This window comes from Elephas maximus, chromosome 1 (genome assembly GCF_024166365.1).
Source record: "Elephas maximus indicus isolate mEleMax1 chromosome 1, mEleMax1 primary haplotype, whole genome shotgun sequence".
Lineage (NCBI taxonomy): Eukaryota > Metazoa > Chordata > Mammalia > Proboscidea > Elephantidae > Elephas > Elephas maximus.
In genome coordinates this window covers 226,260,261-226,280,072 of record NC_064819.1, presented here as the reverse complement: position 1 = coordinate 226,280,072, position 19,812 = coordinate 226,260,261, and the positions used below count along the sequence as shown (strand labels likewise).

At 44.6% G+C, this 19,812-nt stretch overlaps 1 protein-coding gene across 2 annotated transcripts in view; it reads left to right on the top strand.

The window, feature by feature from the left end:
* Positions 1-203: 203 nt before the first annotated feature.
* Positions 204-19,812, top strand: part of CNKSR3 (CNKSR family member 3) — a 111,419-nt gene continuing 91,810 nt past the window's right edge. The window contains exon 1 of one of the 2 annotated variants that reach the window (XM_049904127.1): positions 204-801. In XM_049904127.1, coding sequence (XP_049760084.1) covers positions 750-801 — 52 coding nt within the window. In that variant the 5' untranslated portion in view covers positions 204-749. The remainder of the gene's footprint in view (positions 802-19,812) is intronic. The other variant, XM_049904136.1, reaches the window with a different exon arrangement.

Sequence of the window (19,812 nt, the reverse complement as noted above, 5' to 3'; positions counted from 1 at the left end):
CGGACCGCCCTGCAGGCAGCAGCCCACGGACGCACCCCGCGCGGGGCTCCAGGGAAGCCCGCGCGCCCCGCCGCCCGCCCCACGCAGGGAGCGCGCGGCGGGAGGAGGAGCCCGGAGCCCCGCCCCGAGTTTCGCCCCGCCCCGCCCCGCCCCCGCCCCCGCCCCCGCCCCCGCCCCCGCCCCGCTCCTACTTGGTTCCCGGCGTCGCCAGTAGGGACTTGTAACCCGAGCGCGCTCGTCCTCTCCGCGCACCCCGGGAGCGCGGCGCCAGCGGAGGCCGGGCGGGAAGCTCGGGACGCGGGCGCACACGGAGCCGGGAGCCGGGCGAGCGCCGCCCTGAAGGGAAGTCGGAAGGGTCCGCGCGCCTCCGGAGCTGGAGGAAGTGGCCCTGGGCCCAGGGCCAGCCCGGTGGGCGGAGGGAGGGTCCCGAGCCCAGGCCGGAGGGTCTGGGTCGCCGCCGCCACCGCCGCCAGGAGCAGCAGCTGTGCCCTGACTCCCGGAGGCGCCAGAGGAGAAGGAGGAGGAGGAGCCCCGGCTGAACGGTGGCAGCTGGAGGAGGAGCCGCACAGCTGTCCCGTGTGTCGCCGAGCCACACTGGGATGACCCACTGACCGCGCCATGCAGCCTTGACGGAGGGCTCCGGAGCGCAGGGACCAGCCGGGGGCGCGCCCACCCTAGAAGGGACCCGGGGCGCAGGCTCCAGGACTTTACGCCGACGCTCTAGCCCAGCTGGAGCGCAGCCATTTACCATGGAGCCCGTGACCAAGTGGAGCCCCAAACAAGTGGTGGACTGGACTAGAGGTGAGCGGACCTGGGGGCCCCGATTCCTCCAGCCGGGGATGGGGAACCTGGGGGCTGGGGAAGGGGTGCTCAGCTCCGCCTGCCGTCGGGTCGCTTTGAAAACGCAGCGTGTTGACGGTACGAACTTCTTCCGCGTGGCCTGTGCACCCCCCTCTTTTGCCAGCTTCGAGCTGTTCATGTTGGGGTACAGGTTGTGGCACGGCGAGGGAGCCCCACCTTGAAAGCGAAGAGAAGGGGTGGTCTTTTTCTGGAGGATTAGGGTTGGGGATGCCGGCGGGTGGCGCCCTCCTTGCCCTGCCCGGGTGCAGTGCCCGGCGACCCATCGTCGAGCGCAGAGGCACAAGGCGCCTTTGTGTGGGTGCCTCCTGCAGACGTCGTAAATGCCGGCTGCCCAGAGCAATCCACAGGCTTGACGGGGCGGTTGGACAGGTAAGGGACGCCGGCGGCCCGCCGAGCCTTTCTGTTTTTTTTGGAGAAAGCGACAGGGCAGCACAAGAGCCAACGTTGTGGCGCTTGCGCGGGTGAGAAACCTTGAGCCAGGACTCCTCCGGAGCCGGCCACTTTTGCTTTAGGAAAGTGCCAGTACCCCTGGCGGGAGCGGCATTTTTAGACCGCATTTAAGAATTGGGAAGGAGAACTTCAACTGTTTGAGCCACAGTTTTTTGAGTTATATAGTATTGGGGATGAGGAAGAGCGGTGGTGGTCAGCAGGGGTAGAAACTTGTATCCTTAGCTGCCTTGCTTAGTTTTTAGCGTCTCCTAAGAATTTGAGGGAAAGGCGATAGATGCCCTCAAGCCTCTTTGTACTCTTCTAAGAGAACAAAGTCCACCAAAGGTAGTATATTTTCATGGACTCCCCCGCCCCCCAATTCAACATCTCTGTGTTTCAAGTTACTATTTTTTTTCCTTTCTTTTTCTTCTATCTACTCTTCTAGGTGAGGAATGGTGTCCTCTCTCAGTAATAGTAACTAGAATTGTATAGCGCTTTACAGTTTGCTAAGCGCTCTCTCTTATTGCCCTTGGTCATCACAGTAAGCCTGTGAGGTAGGTAATACTGGTAAGATCAGGTCATCTTCAAACTGTCTCACCCATGGTCATGGCACGGTGACAACCCATCATCTCCACATGTCATTTCCATGCTGGTGCAGTGTTGCCTGGGATGGGCTGTCTTACACGGGTTGCATGTGCTGTGGGTCGTGTCTGTTTCCTGAGCCCCTGGGAGAAGGGAAGGGATGACCTCCTGCCTGAGAAGAGGTTTGTCAGGGATCACATTTCATGGGCTCTTACTTAAAATGAAGATAAAAAGACAAACACTTGTAAATTGGTGATTAGGTTTGCCTGGGTAAAGAGTAAACAGCGTTGATAGTAGGAGGTACAAGGTAACTCGAAAGCTACAAATACCCTGCTTAGAAATGGGCTGTGTTCCCCCATCCTCAGATGCTGTCAAATTGCTCCATCTAGCAACTTGCCTCTCCTCTGAGACTAACTGATCTATTCGCTTGTATGTCCAACATACAGGCCGCTTATGGAACTGATATACTGTCAGCAATATTTGACCTGTAGAGTGGTCCTAAAAGGAGCCCTGGTGGCACAGTGGTTAAGCGCTCACCAGCTCATCAAAAGGTTGGCAGTTGGAACCCACTCGCCGCTCTTTGGGAGAAGGATGTGGCAGTTGGCTTTCTTAAAGATTAAAGCCTTGAAAACCCTATGGGTCAGTTCTGCTCTGTCTACAGGGTGGCTATGAGTCAGAATCGACTACACACGGTGGTTTTTTTTGGAGAGTGATGCAATGGTTAAGTGCTTGGCTGCTAACCAAAAGGTCATTCTGACCCCCCCAGCGGCTCCACAGGAGAAGGACCTGGCAATCTGCTTCCATAAAGTTTACAGCCTAAAAAACCCTATGGGGGCAGTTCTACTCTGTCACACGGGGTCGCTGTGAGTTGGAATCGACTCGATGGCACCCAACAACAGCAACAGGGTGGTGCTAGCCTTTAAAGTAGCTGGTACCTGCGTGTGACTATTGAGCCCTTGAAATGTTGCTAGTCAGAATTGAAATGTGCCGTCAGTGTACAGATCACACTGGGTTTGAAGACTTGCTGTGAAAAAGAACATAAAATATCTCATGAATAGTTTAATGTATTTATTGTGTGTTGTAGTATTTATGGATATAATGGGTTGCGTAACTAAATTTATTACTAAAAATTAACCAGTTTGTTTTTACATTTTTAATTGTGGCTGCTAGAAAATTTAAAACTACACTCATAGATCACATTTGTGGCTGACACAATAGTCCTATTGGATGGTACTGCTCTAGAGTAAAGAAAGGGTTAAATCTCATCACTTTTGCTTCCCTGAGCCTCTGCCAGCCTGCTTGATATTGTACAAGCAGAAAGTGGTAACAAGCACACCGTAAGATTATGGAGTGTGATCTTTGCACCCTTAAGATTTGTGACTTTTTTTTTTGGTCCCTCTTGGGATTGGGAGAGGAGAAGTGTAAATTCACATCCTGTTATGCTTGTTTAGCATCTAAAGGAAGAGCAGATTAAAACGTGTTTTTTGCATCCAGTTGCCTTGAGATTGCTTTCATCTAGAAGTTTCCTCCAGACCTGAAAGAGCAGTTACTGACGTTCAACACCCTGGTGGCCCAGGCATTAGATGCCGATTAGGTTACATACCTGTGGCTAGCGAGCACTTGGCAGCTTTATGCCAAATGCTGTGCCCCTGAGGCGTTATCAACTGAAAATAGCGACAATGGCAAGCCTGAAACGGCGCCCCCCAGGGGCCTAGCGAGGGTAAGGAGCACCCAGGGGTCATCTCCGCGTTATGCCCCCCTCCCCCATTTCACGATGAGTAGACGTTGATAGCAGCGAAGCCTCAGGAGAAATGCTGTCCCCTCCGTTGTCCGGCTGCCTCGGTCGGGCGCCTTTCATATTTGTGGTGCCTCGGAATGTTACTCCGCGCCTCCCCTGGCACCCCCGTGGACTTGTGCCGGGCCAAGTGCCCCCTGTCTGCGTACCACACCCCAGCCTGCGTCTGCCGTGCTGGAGGAAGGACGTTGGGCTGTAACAGATTAATAGAAACTGCTCGGTAGCATTCCCCACCTTCAGGTGGCATCCAGGACAGAGCCATACCTGCCATACCTTAAGATACGCCTCTGCTGTGCCCTTTGGACTCTAAGTACAGCCTCATAGAATGACCTGGATACTTTCTGTGTTAGAATCTAAAAAGGAGAAAATGAGCATGTGTGTCTGTGGTTAATTGTTAGAGGGTAAGAGGCTGCATTTACCCACAATGCATGACACATTACTTGAACAGTAATGATGTAAAAGTATTGACTTTTTAACAGGCTATTGGTTTATGAGAACTTGTTTGCTTGTAGGACTATTTTTAGTTCTTTGCTAACCTCCCTACTCAACCCCCATTTTATAAATACACCCTACTGATAAGCAGCTCTTCATGTAGACTTTGCTACTCTTGGCATTGTGTGAGTGTGGGTATGGTGATTATGAGCACCGCAGAAAGACTAAGATTTGAAACTGTAAACCTGGTCACAACCCACAGCTTACTTTCATGTCAGTGTTATTAGACGCAAGCATTAAGACCCAAGTTGGTATCTAAAGAATAAATTTATTCTTCTGGCTTTTATTATTAATTTTTATCCATACTGTCTCCAATTTTATCATCACAGTAGTAAATACGCAGTAAATGTCAGCAGTGTGTCAGACACAGGTCTAAGCTTTGTATAATTATGAATTCATTTAATATGCACAGCCACCCTTTGAGGTAGGGACTCTTATTCCCGTTTTGCAGTTGAGGAAACTGAGGGACAGAGAGGTTAAGTACCTTGACCGATGTCACATGGCTGGGAAGTAGCAGGGCAGGGTTTGGCCCCAGGCGGTTTCCACTATACCTTGTCAGGAGGTGCTTCCAGGGCGACACCTGGAGCACACTCAGAATCACCACCACATTTATGAATAGATCTTCAGGATTCTTGTGCTGTGAGTTATTACTGTATGTTAATGGGGGGGGGGAGTCATCCAGTATGTGGGCCTGATTATATATATTAGGTGTGCGTCAGGAAAATTATTTGTAAATCAAATTAATTAATAGCTCATAGCACCTTGCCTGTGGAATAATTCAGCAAGGCTTTTGCAAAACAAATGATCTTTTACAGTAGATATCGCATAAGAGTAGGTTCAGCTGCATGTAACAGAAAACCCAGCTGACAGTGGATTTACCAAATGGGAGTTTGATTTTTCTCTTGTGAAAGAAGTCAGGAGATCAGCAACCCAGGACTGTGTGGGGTGCTACGATGCTGACAGGAACCACGTTCTTTCTGCTGTTCTGTTCAGCCATTCTTAGCATGTGGTGTTCATTTTCATATTAATGCTTTGGTTCCTCCATGCAAGATGGCGGCTCCACCTTCTGTGTCCTGTTCCTGTTCTAGGCAGGAGAAAGGAGACCCACAGAGGACAAAAGAGCAGTGGCAGCCAAATCTTCCCCTTTAAAGAGCTACCCTAGAAACTCCATCAAGTGGCTTAACTTTTATCTTCTTAGTTGCCAGAACTGTCATGTGGCCACCTCATGCCGCAAGGGAGGCTGGTCACTGTCTTTTTTTTAAGCTGCATACATTGTAGCTGTGAACACAACTGGAGTTGGGCCAGTGAGTAAGGAGGGGACAAGAAGAGAGATTGGTAGGTGGCCAGTAGTGTCTGCCGCCCCATAATTTACGTGCACTGATTTTCATAGATTGGTCTTCAGAGTAGGACATGTGTCACCATTTCCCACTTACATCCAGCACAGGGGTCAGCCTTGTTTTAGAACTAGTGTTACATCTTCATTCCTGTTACATTTTCTTAGGTCAAAATCCTAACTTATTTGAGATCTTTGTCTCTATGCTGAATTTAAATATTAGACTTTTAATTGTAAGACGCAACTACTGCCAAGTTGTGTTTCTGCTTTCAGGCTGGTAGGAGGGCCTTGAACAGACAGGAAGGGGACTGGTTTATCCCCGCAGCCCTGTGCTGCCCTTGGTCCTTGATCAGCCTGGAGTCGGCAGGTTCTGAATAAGTGTGTTGTTGAATGACCATGTCAATAAAACACGCCTTTAGTTCCAAAACAGAAGTCTCTCTGGCCAGGTTCTGACACTGCTGGCAGGGGTAGTGTCCCCTATCACCAACCAAGAAAATAGGGGACCTTCTTGCCTAAGGTCTAGACCTGTGGAATTCAAAGTGTTTGCTGTTGTCAGTTAACTGACTGTAGCCATACTCTGTCTCTGTAATGTCTGTGAGTCAACTGTTTGGTCTTGGAGGGGCTGGAATTGCTCTGTTAACTATAGAGGTTTGGTACAATATAGTCAAACACAATGTGCCACCTAGCTCTTTTAGGCCTTTCCTGCTACCTTCTACGTAGAGGCCAGTTTCTTTTGTAATTCTAAGTACAGTTTATACTTTTCCTTGTAGCCTCTGTGATCAGTGGGAAAGGGAGGCCTTTTTCTTTTGGCTCTGTAAATTCACCATTTGACCATAGGTAAAAACTTTTCCTTATTCCACCCCATCCTTGGTTCCATTCTGTCTCCTCAACTACAGCCATGGAGTTTTTTTAATCATAAAAACAGTAAAACATTTACTGAGGCATTTACTATGTGGTGGATACTATCTTAAGTACTTTTTTTAGACTACCTCACCACTCGTCTGTCAGTTTGTTGTACTGTGGTGGGTTGTGTGTGGCTGTGATGCTGGAAGCTATGCCAGCAATATTTCAGATACTAGCAGGGTTACCATTGGTGAACAGGCTTCAGTGGAGCTTCCAGACTAAGACAGACTAGGAAGGAAGAACCTGGCAATCTTCTTCTGAAAAAATCGGCCAGTGAAGACCTTATGGATAGCAGTGGAACATTGTCTGATATAGTTCTGGAAGATGAGCCTCTCAGGTTGGAAGGCATTCAGAATACTCCTGTGGAGTATTTTGCCTCCTCAAAGTAGAGTCAACCTTAGTGATGTGGATGGAGTGAGTCAAGCTTTTGGGACCTTGATTTTCTAATATATCATGACTCAAAATGAGAAGAAACAGCTGCAAGCATCCATTAATAATCAGAAAGTGGAATGTACGAACCGTGAATCCAGGAAAATTGGAAGTTGTCAAAAATGAAATCAAATGCTTGAAGATCGATACCCTAGGCATTAGTGAGCTGAAATGGATGGTATAGGCCATTTTGAATTGGACAGTCATATGGTCTGCTATGCTGGGAATGATAAAGTGAAGAGGAATGGCATTGCGTTCACTGTCAAAAAGAACATTTCAGGATCTGTCCTCAAGTACGATGCTGTCAGTGACAGGATAACATCAGTACGCCTACAAGGAAGACCAGTTAACAGGACTGTTATTCAAATTGATGCACCAACCACTAATGCCAAAGACGAGGAAACTGAAGATTTTTACCAACTTCTACAGTCTGAAATTGATCAGACATGCAGTCAAGATGCATTGATAATTACTGGTGATTGGAATGCAAAAAGACTGGTAGTTGGAAAATATGGCCTTGGTGATAGAAACAATGTTGGAGATCTCATGGTAAAATTTTGCAAGACCAATGACTTATTCATTGGAATACCTTTTTTCAACAACTTAAATGGTGACTGTACACATGGACCTCACCCGGGTGGAAAACACAGGAATCAAATTGGCTACATCTATGGAAAGAGATCATGGAGAAGCTTAATATCATCAGTCATAAAAGTCCGGGGACTGACTGTGAAACAGACCATCGGTTGCTCCTGTGCAAGTTCAAATTGAAGCTGAAGAAAATGAAAACAAGTCCACAAGAGCCAAAGTACAACCTTGAGTATATCCCACTTGAATTTAGAGACCATCTCAAGAATAGATTTGACCCATTGAACACTAATGACCAAATGACACATTGAACACTAATGACTGAATCCAAACAAGTTATGGGATGACATCAAAGACATCAGACATGAAGAAAGCAAGAGGTCGTTAAAAAGACAGGAAAGAAAGAAAAGACCAAAATGGATGTCAGAAGTTAATCTGAGTCTTGCTCTTTAACATACAGTAGCTAAAGCGAAAGGAAGAAATGATGAAGTGAAAGGACGGAATGGAAGATTTCAAAGGGCAGCTCAAGAAGACAAAGTAAAGTATTTTAATGAAAAGTGCAAAGACCTGGAGTTAGAAAACCAAAAGGGAAGAACATGCTCGGCATTTCTCAAGCTTGAAAGAACTGATGAAAAAACTTAAGCCTTGAGTTGCAATATTGAAGGGTTCTGTGGGCAGAATGTTGAATGCTGCAGGGAGCACCAAAAGAAGATGGGAGGAATACACAGAGTCACTGTACCAAAAAGAATTGGTCGGCATTCAACCGTTTCAGGAGGTAGCATATGATTAGAATTGATGAAACTAAAGGAAGATGTCGAACCTGCACTGAAGGCGTGGTGAAAACCTGGCTTCGAGAATTCATGGCATACCAAGTGAGATGTTTCAGCAAACAGATGCAATGCTGGAGGTGCTCACTCACTTATGCCACGAAATTTGGAGGATTGGTACCCGGCCAACTGACTGGAAGCTATCTATGTACGTGCCCATTTCAAAGAAAGGTGATCCAACAGAATGCAAAAATTATTGAAGAAAATAATTTATATAGCATGCAAGTAAAATTTTGCTAAAGATAATTAAAAAATGAATAAAGCAATACAGTGACAGAGAACTGCCAGAAATTCCAGCTGGATTCAGAACAGAATGTGGAACGAGGGATATCATTGCTGATGTCAGATTAATCTTGGCAGAAAGCAGAGAATACCAATAAGGTGTTATCTGTATTTTATCGACTATGCAAAGGCATTCGACTGTGTGGATCATAACAAATTATGGATAACATTGTGAAGAATGGGAATTCCAGAACACTTAATTGTGTTTGTTTGAAACCTGTGCATAGACCAAGGGGCAGACATTTGAACAGAACAAGAGGTTACTGTGTGGTTTAAAATTAGGAAAGGTGTGCATCAGAGTTGCATCCTTTCACCTTACTTGTTCAGTCTGTATGCTGAGTGGATAATCTGAGAAGCAGGATTGTATGAAGAAGAAGGTGACATCAGGATTGGAGGACGACTTGTTAACAACCTGTGGTATGCTAATGATGCAACCTTGCTTGCTGAAAGTGAAGAGGACTTGAAACACTTACTGATAAATATCAAAGACTACAGACTTCAGTATGGATTACTCCTTAACATGAAGAAAGCAAAAATCCTCACAACTGGACCAATAACCAGCAGCATGATAAACAGAGAAAAGATTGAGGTTGTAAAGGATTTCATTTTACTTGGCTCCACAATCAACACCCATGGAAGCAACAGTCAAGAAATCAGAGGACCTTTTGCGTTGGGCAAATCTCCTGCAAAAGACCTCTTTAAGGTGTTAAGAAGCAAACATGCCACTTGGAGGACTAAATTGCGCTTTACCGAAAACATGGTATTTTCACTTGTATCATATGCATGTGAAAGCTGGACAATGAATAAGGAAGACCAATGCAGAATTGATGCGTTTGAATTATTGTGTTGGTGAAGACTATTGCATATACCGTGGACTGCCCAAAGAACAAACAAGTCCTTCTTGAAAGAAGTACAGCCAATGCTTCTCGGAAGCAAGAATGTTGAGACTTTGTCTCACTTACTTTGGACATGTTATTAGGAGGGACCAACCCCTGACAAAGGACATGATGCTTGGTAAAGTAGAGGTCATTTAAAGAAAGGGAGACCCTCAATGAGATGGACTGACACAGTGGCTGCAACAGTGGAGTTAAACATAGCAATGATTGTGAGGATGGCGCAGGATCGGACAGTGTTTTGTTCTGTTGTATACAGGGTTGCTATGAGTTGGAGCAAACTCAGTGACACTTAACAACAATAGTAATAATTTAGACTACTGGATTTAATCTTCAGAAAAGCTCTATGAGGTGTAGGTACCATTACTAGCCCGTATTCAAGATGAAGAAACTGACGCAGAAGTAAAATATTTGCCTGGGGTCACATATTTGCAAGTGGTGGTGCCCTTAAAAAAAAAAAAAATTATTTTTATTTTTTTTATTATTTTTTTTAGCTGCTCCTTTATGCTCTCTTGAATCCTCCAGTGACTAGTACCTAGCAGAGCAGCTTGTAGTTGAGATTGTGGGCCCCGGAGTCCAACCTTAGGTTTGCATCCCAGTTTTGACCCTGGCTATGTGACCTTACTTGTAAGCTCTGAATAAATTACTACTACTTGTTTTATTGCTTCCTCTCATATTTATCCTATAGCTCTAGGACGTAAATTACTCTCTCTGAGCAGGCAGGTCTTTGCTGATGTTAAATCCTGCCATACAGGTGCTCCAGTCAGTGCTGAACAGATTTCCTTGACTTTTGCCAGCCAGAGAATCTGGGACAGTACTTGTCAACTGATGAGGAAGGTTCTTGGTTGTTGTTATTGGGCGCCATCATGTTGATTCTGACTCATAGTGACCCCATGTGACAGAGTAGAACTGCCCCTTGGGGTTTCCAAGGCTGTAATCTTTATGGAAGCAGATCACCAGGTCTTTCTCCTGTGGAGCTGCTGGATAGATTGGAACCACTAACGCTTCGGTTAGCAGCTAAGTGCTTAACCGTTGCACCGGCAGGGCTCCTTAGGTACTTGGTTAGTTGAGTGATAAATGTTTCTTGCCAATATCACATACCTTTATAGATTTTATAGCAAAATTCAAAATATATTTTCTCAGCTGTTTTCTTATAGTAACTAGACTTCAGTGAGCATGGCACTTAGGATTGGCTCTCATTCTAAATTGCTGACCCCTGTCAGGCACCTGGTCCATGGGATCACCTGGGAGCTTGTTAGAGATGCAGGGTCTCAGGCCCACCCCAGACTCGCTGAATTAGAATTGCACTTCAAGAAGAAAAAAAAAAAAAAAAACCGTTGCTGTCGAGTTGATTCCAACTCATAGCGACAGAGTAGGACTGCCCCATAGAATATCCAAGGAGCGCCTGGTAGATTTGAACTGCTGACCTTTTGGTTAGCAGCTGTAGCTCTTAACCACTACACCACCAGGGCTTCCACTTCAACAAGATCCCCAAGTGATTTGTATGCACATTTACAGTTTAAGAAGCGCTGCTCTAGCACGTATCTGCACACATGTTCCCAAACTTCTTTGGTAGGTCCTGCCTCTGCTGTATTGGGCTGTCTGAGCTGACAAGTGTTCCATATGTTTTATTTAAGTTCTAGAGTGATGACACTTAATTTGAGGAAGCTTGACTAGGCCACTAATTACAGCAAAAGCAAAACAAACAAAAAAACAGTCTTAGAGTGTATGCTTTTATTTATAAGCACCACCTAGCAACAGTATCAGGTGATTCTTAGCAAACCAAATGAGACATTATCCATGTGATTTCTTACATATCCCTTGGGATTTGAAGAGTTCTCTTAACAGTCATGGGTTTTGTTTTTTTTAAAGACGAATAGTAAGAAGAAGGTTATGGGTGGTTAGTGGTTCTGTGGTTGAAGCTTTTTCTTTGGATCCTCAGCTGGTCTTTGGAGGAGGCAGTGGAGTTTTGGCCAGTCACACCCCTCTATTGTTTGTGCTACACAAGACACACCACACTTTGCTGATTTTTTTGGGAGGTTTCATTGTTGATGAGAAATGGCACTGAATGGCATTTCAGGGGTAAGTAACCAGGGCAGGTCTCAAAATGTGAAAGTATGGGTTGTGCGAGGCCAGCGTCCCAGCCCTGTGTCACATGGAGATTAGGAGGTGACATCATCATGCCTGGGCCTCATCTGTAAGACCCCCTTTTTGAGTTGCCATTACTTCATAGAGCTGTGAGGGCCTCTCTTTGCTGTCTTGCTATGCCTGTGTCACTGCCTTTATTTTTGACCATTTCTTCCCAGTTGCGTTCTAGCTCTGCGGTGGATATTAATGTTCTCACCTTGCAAACCAGGCAGAGTTCCTTGCACATTTTCCCGGTCTTCGAACTGGATCTGCCTGGTTCGGTCATGGCTGATGACGCGATACCCAAATGGACCCGAATTTTTAAAATGAGGATGAAATGGAATGATAAGCGCAATGAGGAAAATTATGGGTTGAAGCCCTGCTATAAACTTAACCTTCTTCTTAGAAAACAAGGGCAGTGTGTGTGTTACATAGTAACCAAATCTCTTGATTGGCAGAGTCAAAAACGGTGGCGTCCCCCTCAAAGATGGTGGCCAATTTTGGATATGTATTGTTCTCCACAGTCCTGCCGATAATCTAATCTCCCACAGCAGGCTCCTGAAAGAGCTTACTACGCCTCTTCTGAGTCTCTTATTCCAGGGTTTTGACTCATAACTTTTCCTGTTCAGCTTATTGTTCTGCTTCACCTGAATTTTAAAAGTTTGGGTGCTTCACCCGAATTTTAAAAAATTTGGGTCTGTTCCAGTTTTGCTTCATCAACCATAACCGAACCATTTCAAAGCCCTGCTTTTACCTTCACTTCACGCTATTTCTGGAGTTTTCATCACTGGCATAGTTATTATCAAGGCTTTTAAGGAGGAAGTCAAGTTTCATTGACATAAGCTCAGCAGAGTACGTTCACATTTGCTCTCATTGGATTCTTTTATAGACAAACCTATGAGATGCACAGTGGAGCCATATCTTCAGTGCAGAGGAGGAAGTTGAGGGCTGTGGAAGTTTAATGAATTGTCCAAGGTCAGAAGGCCAGGAGCTGGGAACAGACTTCAGGCCTGGCTTTTCTGGTGCTCTGTCCAGGCCCTGGTTCCTCCTCTGGTCCAAGTGTGGACCTCTAGTTCTCTCCTAATCAATAAGTGTGAAGAGTGGGACCTTCAAGGAGCTTTTGACCTTGTGCTTTCTGGATTTACACTCAAGGAACCCATCCCCCCCCCCTCCCCGCCCCACCACCACCACAGTGCAGTCTTACTTAAGGAGGATCCTAGAACTTGACCTGTTAGCAGTTGGGGCACTTAATACCCAGTATTTATTTCATTGTGCATTGGAGATTGTATAGTTTCAAAAAAACTCAGCCTTGAAGAGAATCATTTCTCTTTTTGACTCACTCAACCTAGTTTTTATTTTTATTTTGAGTGTCATGTTGTTTTTCTTTGCACGATATAGTTAACATTCCTATTTGGCGGAATATTATATACACACAAACACAGATCATACATACGTACATCTAACTTAAGTAGCATCTGCATTGTATGGCTCTATTTCTTTCTTGCTTTTGACTCCTCATAGCTGATTTGTGTTAACTGCTTTGAGAGAGATGGTTAGGCAGCTGTAGTGAAGGATGTGTAGACTCGGGAATTGCACAGAACTGGGTTCATTTCTTTGTCTGACACTAGCCGGTTCTGGAAGCTTGGACAAGTAACTTATCTTCTGCATACTTGCCCTAGTTTTCTCATCTGTAAAATGGGATGGATATGGGGCAGATAATAACCAGCTCACAAAGTTTTAGTTAGGATTAATAGAGGACGTATAGGGGAAGGTCTCTGCATAATTCGTGGCATATTAAGTGTTTATACACTTACTAAACCCACTGCCATCAAGTTGATTCCAACTCACAGCAACCCTATAGGACAGAGTAGAGCTGCCCCATAGGGTTTCCAAGGCTGTAATCTTCACGGAGGCAAACTGCCACATCTCTCTCCTGCAGAGCAGCTGGTAGGTTTAAACCACTAACCTTTTGGTTAGTGGCCGAGTGCTTAACCACTGCACCTCCAGGGCTTCTCACACACTTACTACTAATGACTAATTCATAAGAATTCCAAGTTAACATACAGTAAGTGGATTTTTTTGTTTAAATATTCAATACTGTTGTGGCTGATAGTTATTAAAGCATAGGACAACTTTTACATACTCATAACTGATGACAATTCCATCCTTCCTTTTGTTGGTGTGTAAACTAGCTCTGTTTTCTGTCTTCTCATCATTCTCTCTTTGGACACTTTTCTATCACTCTGTTGAGGACCCTGCAGGTCTTAGAGGGAGGTGGTGCCATAGAAAGGTTTAGCAATGGCGCTCTTGGAATGGGCTTAGGAGAAGCACTTACCTTGATGGCAAGTTTCACCTTTGTTTCTTAATTCAACAAATATTTACTGTGAAACTGCTAAATTCTAAGAATTATTCTAGGTGCTGGGAACCCAGTTGTGTTCCAGGTTCAGGGATCTAGCTGGGTCCCTACTTTCATGTAGATGTGAGGGGTGACAGGCAACAGCAACAACCAAACAAATGAACGAGAAAATGCCAGCTCCTGGTAAATGCCAAGGAGAAAGCGAAACCGAGATGTGAAGGAGAATGACTGGGTGAGGGGCTCCTTTGGATGGAGATGTCAGGGAAGCCTCTCTGAGAAGATGACCTTGAGGCATGAATGACAGGAAGGAACCAACCATCAGAACATTAAGGGAAGAGCATTGTAGGCAGAGGAAACAGCGAGTTCAAAGGTTCTGAGGTGGGAATGAGCTTGGAGCATCTGAGGGAAGCAAGGGTGGCCAGAGGTGATGGTTGGAGATGGTTTAGCTAGACAGAGCCAGGTCATCTCAGGTCTTGTAAGCCATGGGCAGGAGTTTGCATTCTTTTTTCTAGTTGTAATGGGTAGCAGAAGAGTGACATGATCTGATGAGTGTTTTTGAAAAATCACTGAATTTTGGGGATAGAAATGAATTCAGGGGTCCAGTTGGAAGGCATTGCAGTATTCTAGTTATGATGGTGTCTTGGACTAAGGTGTTGGTAGTTCCAGAACTTGTGAAGTCAAGTTCTAGGTTCAGTTGGTTCGTTGATGTCTTCAAACGCCAGTAGTTTAAAAATTATATTTGAAATTGGGATGTCTATTGTTTTTTTTTTTCCTTCCCCCTTCCAGGGTAAAGGAGCTCTGGTGATGCAGTGGTTAGGCACTCAGCTGCTAACCGAAAGGCCGGAGGATTGAACTCACCAGCTGCTCCGTAGGACAAAGACCTGGTGCTCTGCTCCCATAAAGATTACAGCCTTGGAAACCCTTTGGGGCAGTTCTACTCTGTCCTACAGGGTTGCTATGAGTCGGAATCAACACAACAGCAATGGGTTTGGGTTGGTTTTCCAGGGTGAGAGAGCTCCCTGCCTCCATCATCTTGATGATTCTCTTGCCATGTATCATGGTCATCAAAAAGAGAGAGGGCCATTGGCCTTTTTGCCTTCACATGCTTTCTTCACGTCATTGTTCTTTTCTGGCAAATTTTGCTGTGAGCTAGTCTCTGAAGCTCTCTATTCATTTGTGAATAGGGTTTTTGTGAAAGTGGACTTAGCCTAGTTTATTTTCTTTGACATCAAATGGCTGATTGAATAGTTTTTAACCTGGGATCAGAAGTGCAAATGCAGTTGTGTTTATCAGTGCAAAGCAGTACCTTCAAGTGCAGATCAGCAGACTGTAAAAATTAAAAAAGCTTTCTGTATGAAAACGTACTAAATATTTGAGTCAGAGGAACTGGCAGAGAGATCTGAGTTAAAATACTTTGCCTCCTTGGAAGATTGTCCTCATTTTTGTTTTAGAATATAAAAGTCACCATATTTTTGATTGAATAGATGGTATTTTGAGAACTTTTCATCAGGTGAGTTTTGAACATTTTTAACACTTAATGTATCACTTGTAACAGGAGGCATGATGAGAAGAGGGAGCCAGGGGTGGTGGATAGGCTTGCATTAGAATAACCTGGAAGTCTTATTTCACTATACACACCCAGCTTCTCAACCAAAACCAAACCAAACCAAAACAAAAACCAAACCCATTGCTGTGGAGTCCATTCTGACTCATAGTGACCCTATAGGTTAAAGTAGAACTGCCCCGTTGGGTTTCCAAGGCTGTAGTCTCTACGGACGCACGCCCATGGAGTAGCTGATGGGCTCCAGCAGCCAACCTTCCAGTGAGCAGCCCAGTGCTTAAGCACTGCGCCACCAGGGCTCCTCACCCAGCTTCTGTCCCCCACCTTTCTGAGGATAATATCTGCCAGCCCCATTAGAGGAAAACCCCCTACGTGTTATCTAACAGAAAAGGCAGGGAATTATGATAATCTGAATCATGCTTTCCTGAGGAAAACCTTTTGGTGAAAGGAAACATTCCATTTCCGTATTTTCAGAGATTTGCGGTGAGGGGAAATTCAATGCTTTTGGTTTGGGAGCCGGTGTGTTTCCCGCCTTACTCAAACATGCCTTAATTGAACAGTCTTTCTTAGAGTGAATTTATAGTACAGTGTCTTAAAAAGAATCAGGTCAAACTATTAGCTGGAGTATGATCTTTGAAACAGAGTAAAACTAGCTTAATATGTTGGGTGGACCAGACTTGGTGTGACGCCTGTTTAAGTTGTCAGCACCGTCTTAGCATGGATTCCGACTGGAGCCTTAATCTAACCCTGAACAGATAATACACCAAGAGTAGTGTTTATGAAAATGACTCTTTCTACACCAAAGCCTGAAGTTGTTAAGTCAGGAGTATTTTAACAAACGTAAATGCTTCTTTCTAGTAAGATGTGGCATGAAGTGGTTTGATTATAAGCACCCCTAGGCCAAGCTGAAGGATCTTATATAAAGCTGTTCTGTAAAGAATTTTTGGAGGTGGAGAAATTCTTCATTCTTATTTGAGCAGGGAGGAGTCTTAGATCAAAACAGAGGTTGACTGTGTGTAATGAGGAAAGTTAATGAGGACTTACAAGTATATGACTATTGGATCTGAAAGGAGCCCTGGTGGTACAAGGGTTAAGTGCTTGGCTGTTAACCGAAAGGTTGGTGGTTCAAACCTACCCGGCCGTTCTGTGGGAAAAAGACCTGGCGGTCTGCTTCTGTAAAGATTACAGGCAATTCTATGAGACAGTTCTACTCTGTCACATGGGGTTGCTATGAGTCGGAATGGACTCAACAGCAGCCAATAAGAACAACAATAAATATTGGACCTGACCCCTGAACTCTTAAAACTGAGATCAGATTTTCAAGAGTCTCTTTCCCAGGCACATATACTTGGTACTTCCCAACGTGTTGTCACTATTGTTCTTGAACTTACTTTCTCAGCACCTTTGTCTCCACCCACCACCAGGGAACCGGAAATTCTCGGGGTGGGGTCTAGGAACCTATGGTTTAACAAGCTCCTCAGGTGGTTCTGACGTGGGCTGAAGTTTGTGAACTACTGGACTATACACCACTATCATGAAGTGCACAATTCCTGTTCACAGTTGGTTTTTAGCTAATGCACAATGTTGATTAAGAAGGAGAACTTTCCATGTCTTTATACAGTTAAGTGGATGAGTTGATGTACCTAGTTTTATAAGTGTCTCTTCACGGAGTAGGGAGAGGAGAGGTAAAGTTGTTATCACTGTAGGTCCTAGCCAGCTGCTCCACCCCACAGAGCAGACGTTTTTGTCCTGTACCTCTCTGATTGCTCGGCTCCAGGAAGACACGGGAGGGGGAAGTTTCATGGGTCTGAAGGGACTTGTTTCAGTTTTGTGTGCAGTTTCCAGACCTTATTCGAGTAGAGGACATAATGTAACACCCCGTCCCCATCATGGACTCCGTTTTGAGAAGAGAGGGTATAGTTCTGTCTCACTTAGCACTCAGGTTTGAGCTTTGAACAAAGCAAAGAGAAGCAATGGAAACAAAAAGCCAGCAGAAAAGAGAGATACTTGGAGCAGTAGAGGGTTTGCAGTTCAAGGTGAAAAGCTCTTTTGTCTTAATACTTGGACATTCACTGAGTACAGATACCATTTGAGAGCCCCTGCATTTGGCCAAGGGCAAGAGAGCCCAGAATAAAAAAAAATCACTACAGAGTGAACACTGAAGACCAGACATGGCACTAAGGCTTGGAACAGGAGTCATAAACTCAGATGCCTACAGGGGCCTGGCAGATAATATCAGAAATTGAAAGATGCGGGCATGTGAGGCAATAGGGAGTGAAGACTGTGGCAAACCCAAAGACATGTTTATTGCTTGGTTTCTGCTGACTGTATGCCTAAAGTTCCCAGTTCTTCCAATTTTTATTGTTTTTACTATTTTCAAATGAAGCTGGAAATCTGGATTTCTGTGAAATTTTCTAGTGTTTAGAAAACTATAGTTTTTTGGTATAGGCCAAACAAAACATATATGTGGGCAGTTTGAGGTACCCCCTGTGGATACCCATGTAATTTGCCCTAGTGAGAAACGACCTGTGTGATGTGAATGTAATTATGTATAGTAATTCATCAACTATTTAGTAAATCTATTTGTTACCTATAATTTCATTTTGCTATTTAACCAGTTCCAATATTTGTAAATTGCAATACGTAATTCTGTGCTGGCATTGTCAGGCCAGAAATACTGATGCCCTGATGGACCTAATGGACTGCTGGGCCCTTATTATTCAGTGTAAAAACAGGAATTTGACTTCTCTTGGTCGAGTTTACTTTGCCATGATGAGTAGTGTTGGCCCTTGACAGGAGCTATTTGTTTATATAGAATTGTTTCGTGTATAACTTAAAAGAGGGTATACTTTCTAGATTTCTATGCAGGTTTGTGGGGTCCCATTTGAACTAGGTGGGAGAAAGATTTGGCAGTCTACTTCCATAAGGATTTACAGCCTTGGAAAGCCTATGGGGACAGTTCGACTCTGTCCTTAGAGGGCTACAGGTTTACTGTGAGTCAAAATTGACTCAATAACAATGGATTTGGGTTCGAACTAGTCAGTTGTCAGTTTGTTCAAGTTTCTGTCTTCATGGTACCCTGAACTGGGAGACAATAGACCAAACAAGTAAAACACATGCTTCAGTACTTAAACTCCAAGATGTTGTCATTAGGTGCAGTTAAGTCAGTTCCGGCTCACAGCGGCCCTGTCTACGACGGAATGAAACACTCTCTGCTCCTGCACCATCCTCATGATTATTGCTGTGTTTGAGCCCATTATTGCAGCCACTGTGTCAGTCCCTCTCGTTGAGGGTCTTCCTCTTTTTCACTGACCGTCATCTTTACTGAGCATGACGTCCTTCTCCAGGAGCTGATCCCTCCTGATAACGTGTCCAAAGCAAGTGAAAAGAAGTCTCGCCATCTTTGCTTCCAAGGAGCACTCTGGCTGTGTTTCTTCCAAGTCAGATTTGTTTGTTTTTCTGGCAGCCCATGGTATATTCAGTATTCTTCACCAACGGTGTAATTCAAATGCATCAATTCTTCTTCAGTCTTCCTTATTCATTGTCTAGCTCTCACATGCATATGAGGCTATTGAAAATACCATGGCTTGGATCAGGTACGCCTTAGTCCTCAAAGTGACATCTTTGTTTTTTGACATTTTAAAGAGATCTTTTGCAGCAGTTTTGCCCAATACAAATTGATCTCTTGACTGTCGCTTCCATGGGTGTTGATTGTGAATCCAAATAAAATGAAATCCTTGACAATTTCAATTTTTTCTGTTTATCGTGATGTTGCTTATTGGTCCAGTTGTGAGGACTTTTGTTTTCTTTATGTTGAGGTGTAATCCATACTGAAGGCTATAATCTTTGATCTTCATCAGTAAGTGCTTAAGCTCCTCTTCACTTCTAGCAAGCAAGGTTGTGTTATCTGCGTAATGCAGGCTGTTAATGAGTCTTCCTTCCATCCTGATGTCACGTTCTTCTTTATACAGTCCAGCTTCTCAAATTATTTGCTCGTCATAAAGATTGAATAAGTATGGTGAAAGGATACAATCCTGGTGCACACCTTTCCTGATTTTAAACCACGTAGTATCCCCTTGTTCTGTTCTGCCTCTTAGTTTATATCCAGGTTCTGCGTGAACACAATTAAGTGCTCTAGAATACCATTTCTTCTCGATGTTACCCGTAGTGTGTTATAATCCACATAGTCTAATGCCTTTATGTAGTCAATAAAACACAGGTATTCCCTGCTTTCAATGAAGATCTATCTGACATCAGCAATGATATCCCTTGTTCCACCTCCTCTACTGAATTCCACTTGAATTTCTGGCACTTCCCTGTCTATGTATTGCTGCAACTGTCCTTAAATGATCTT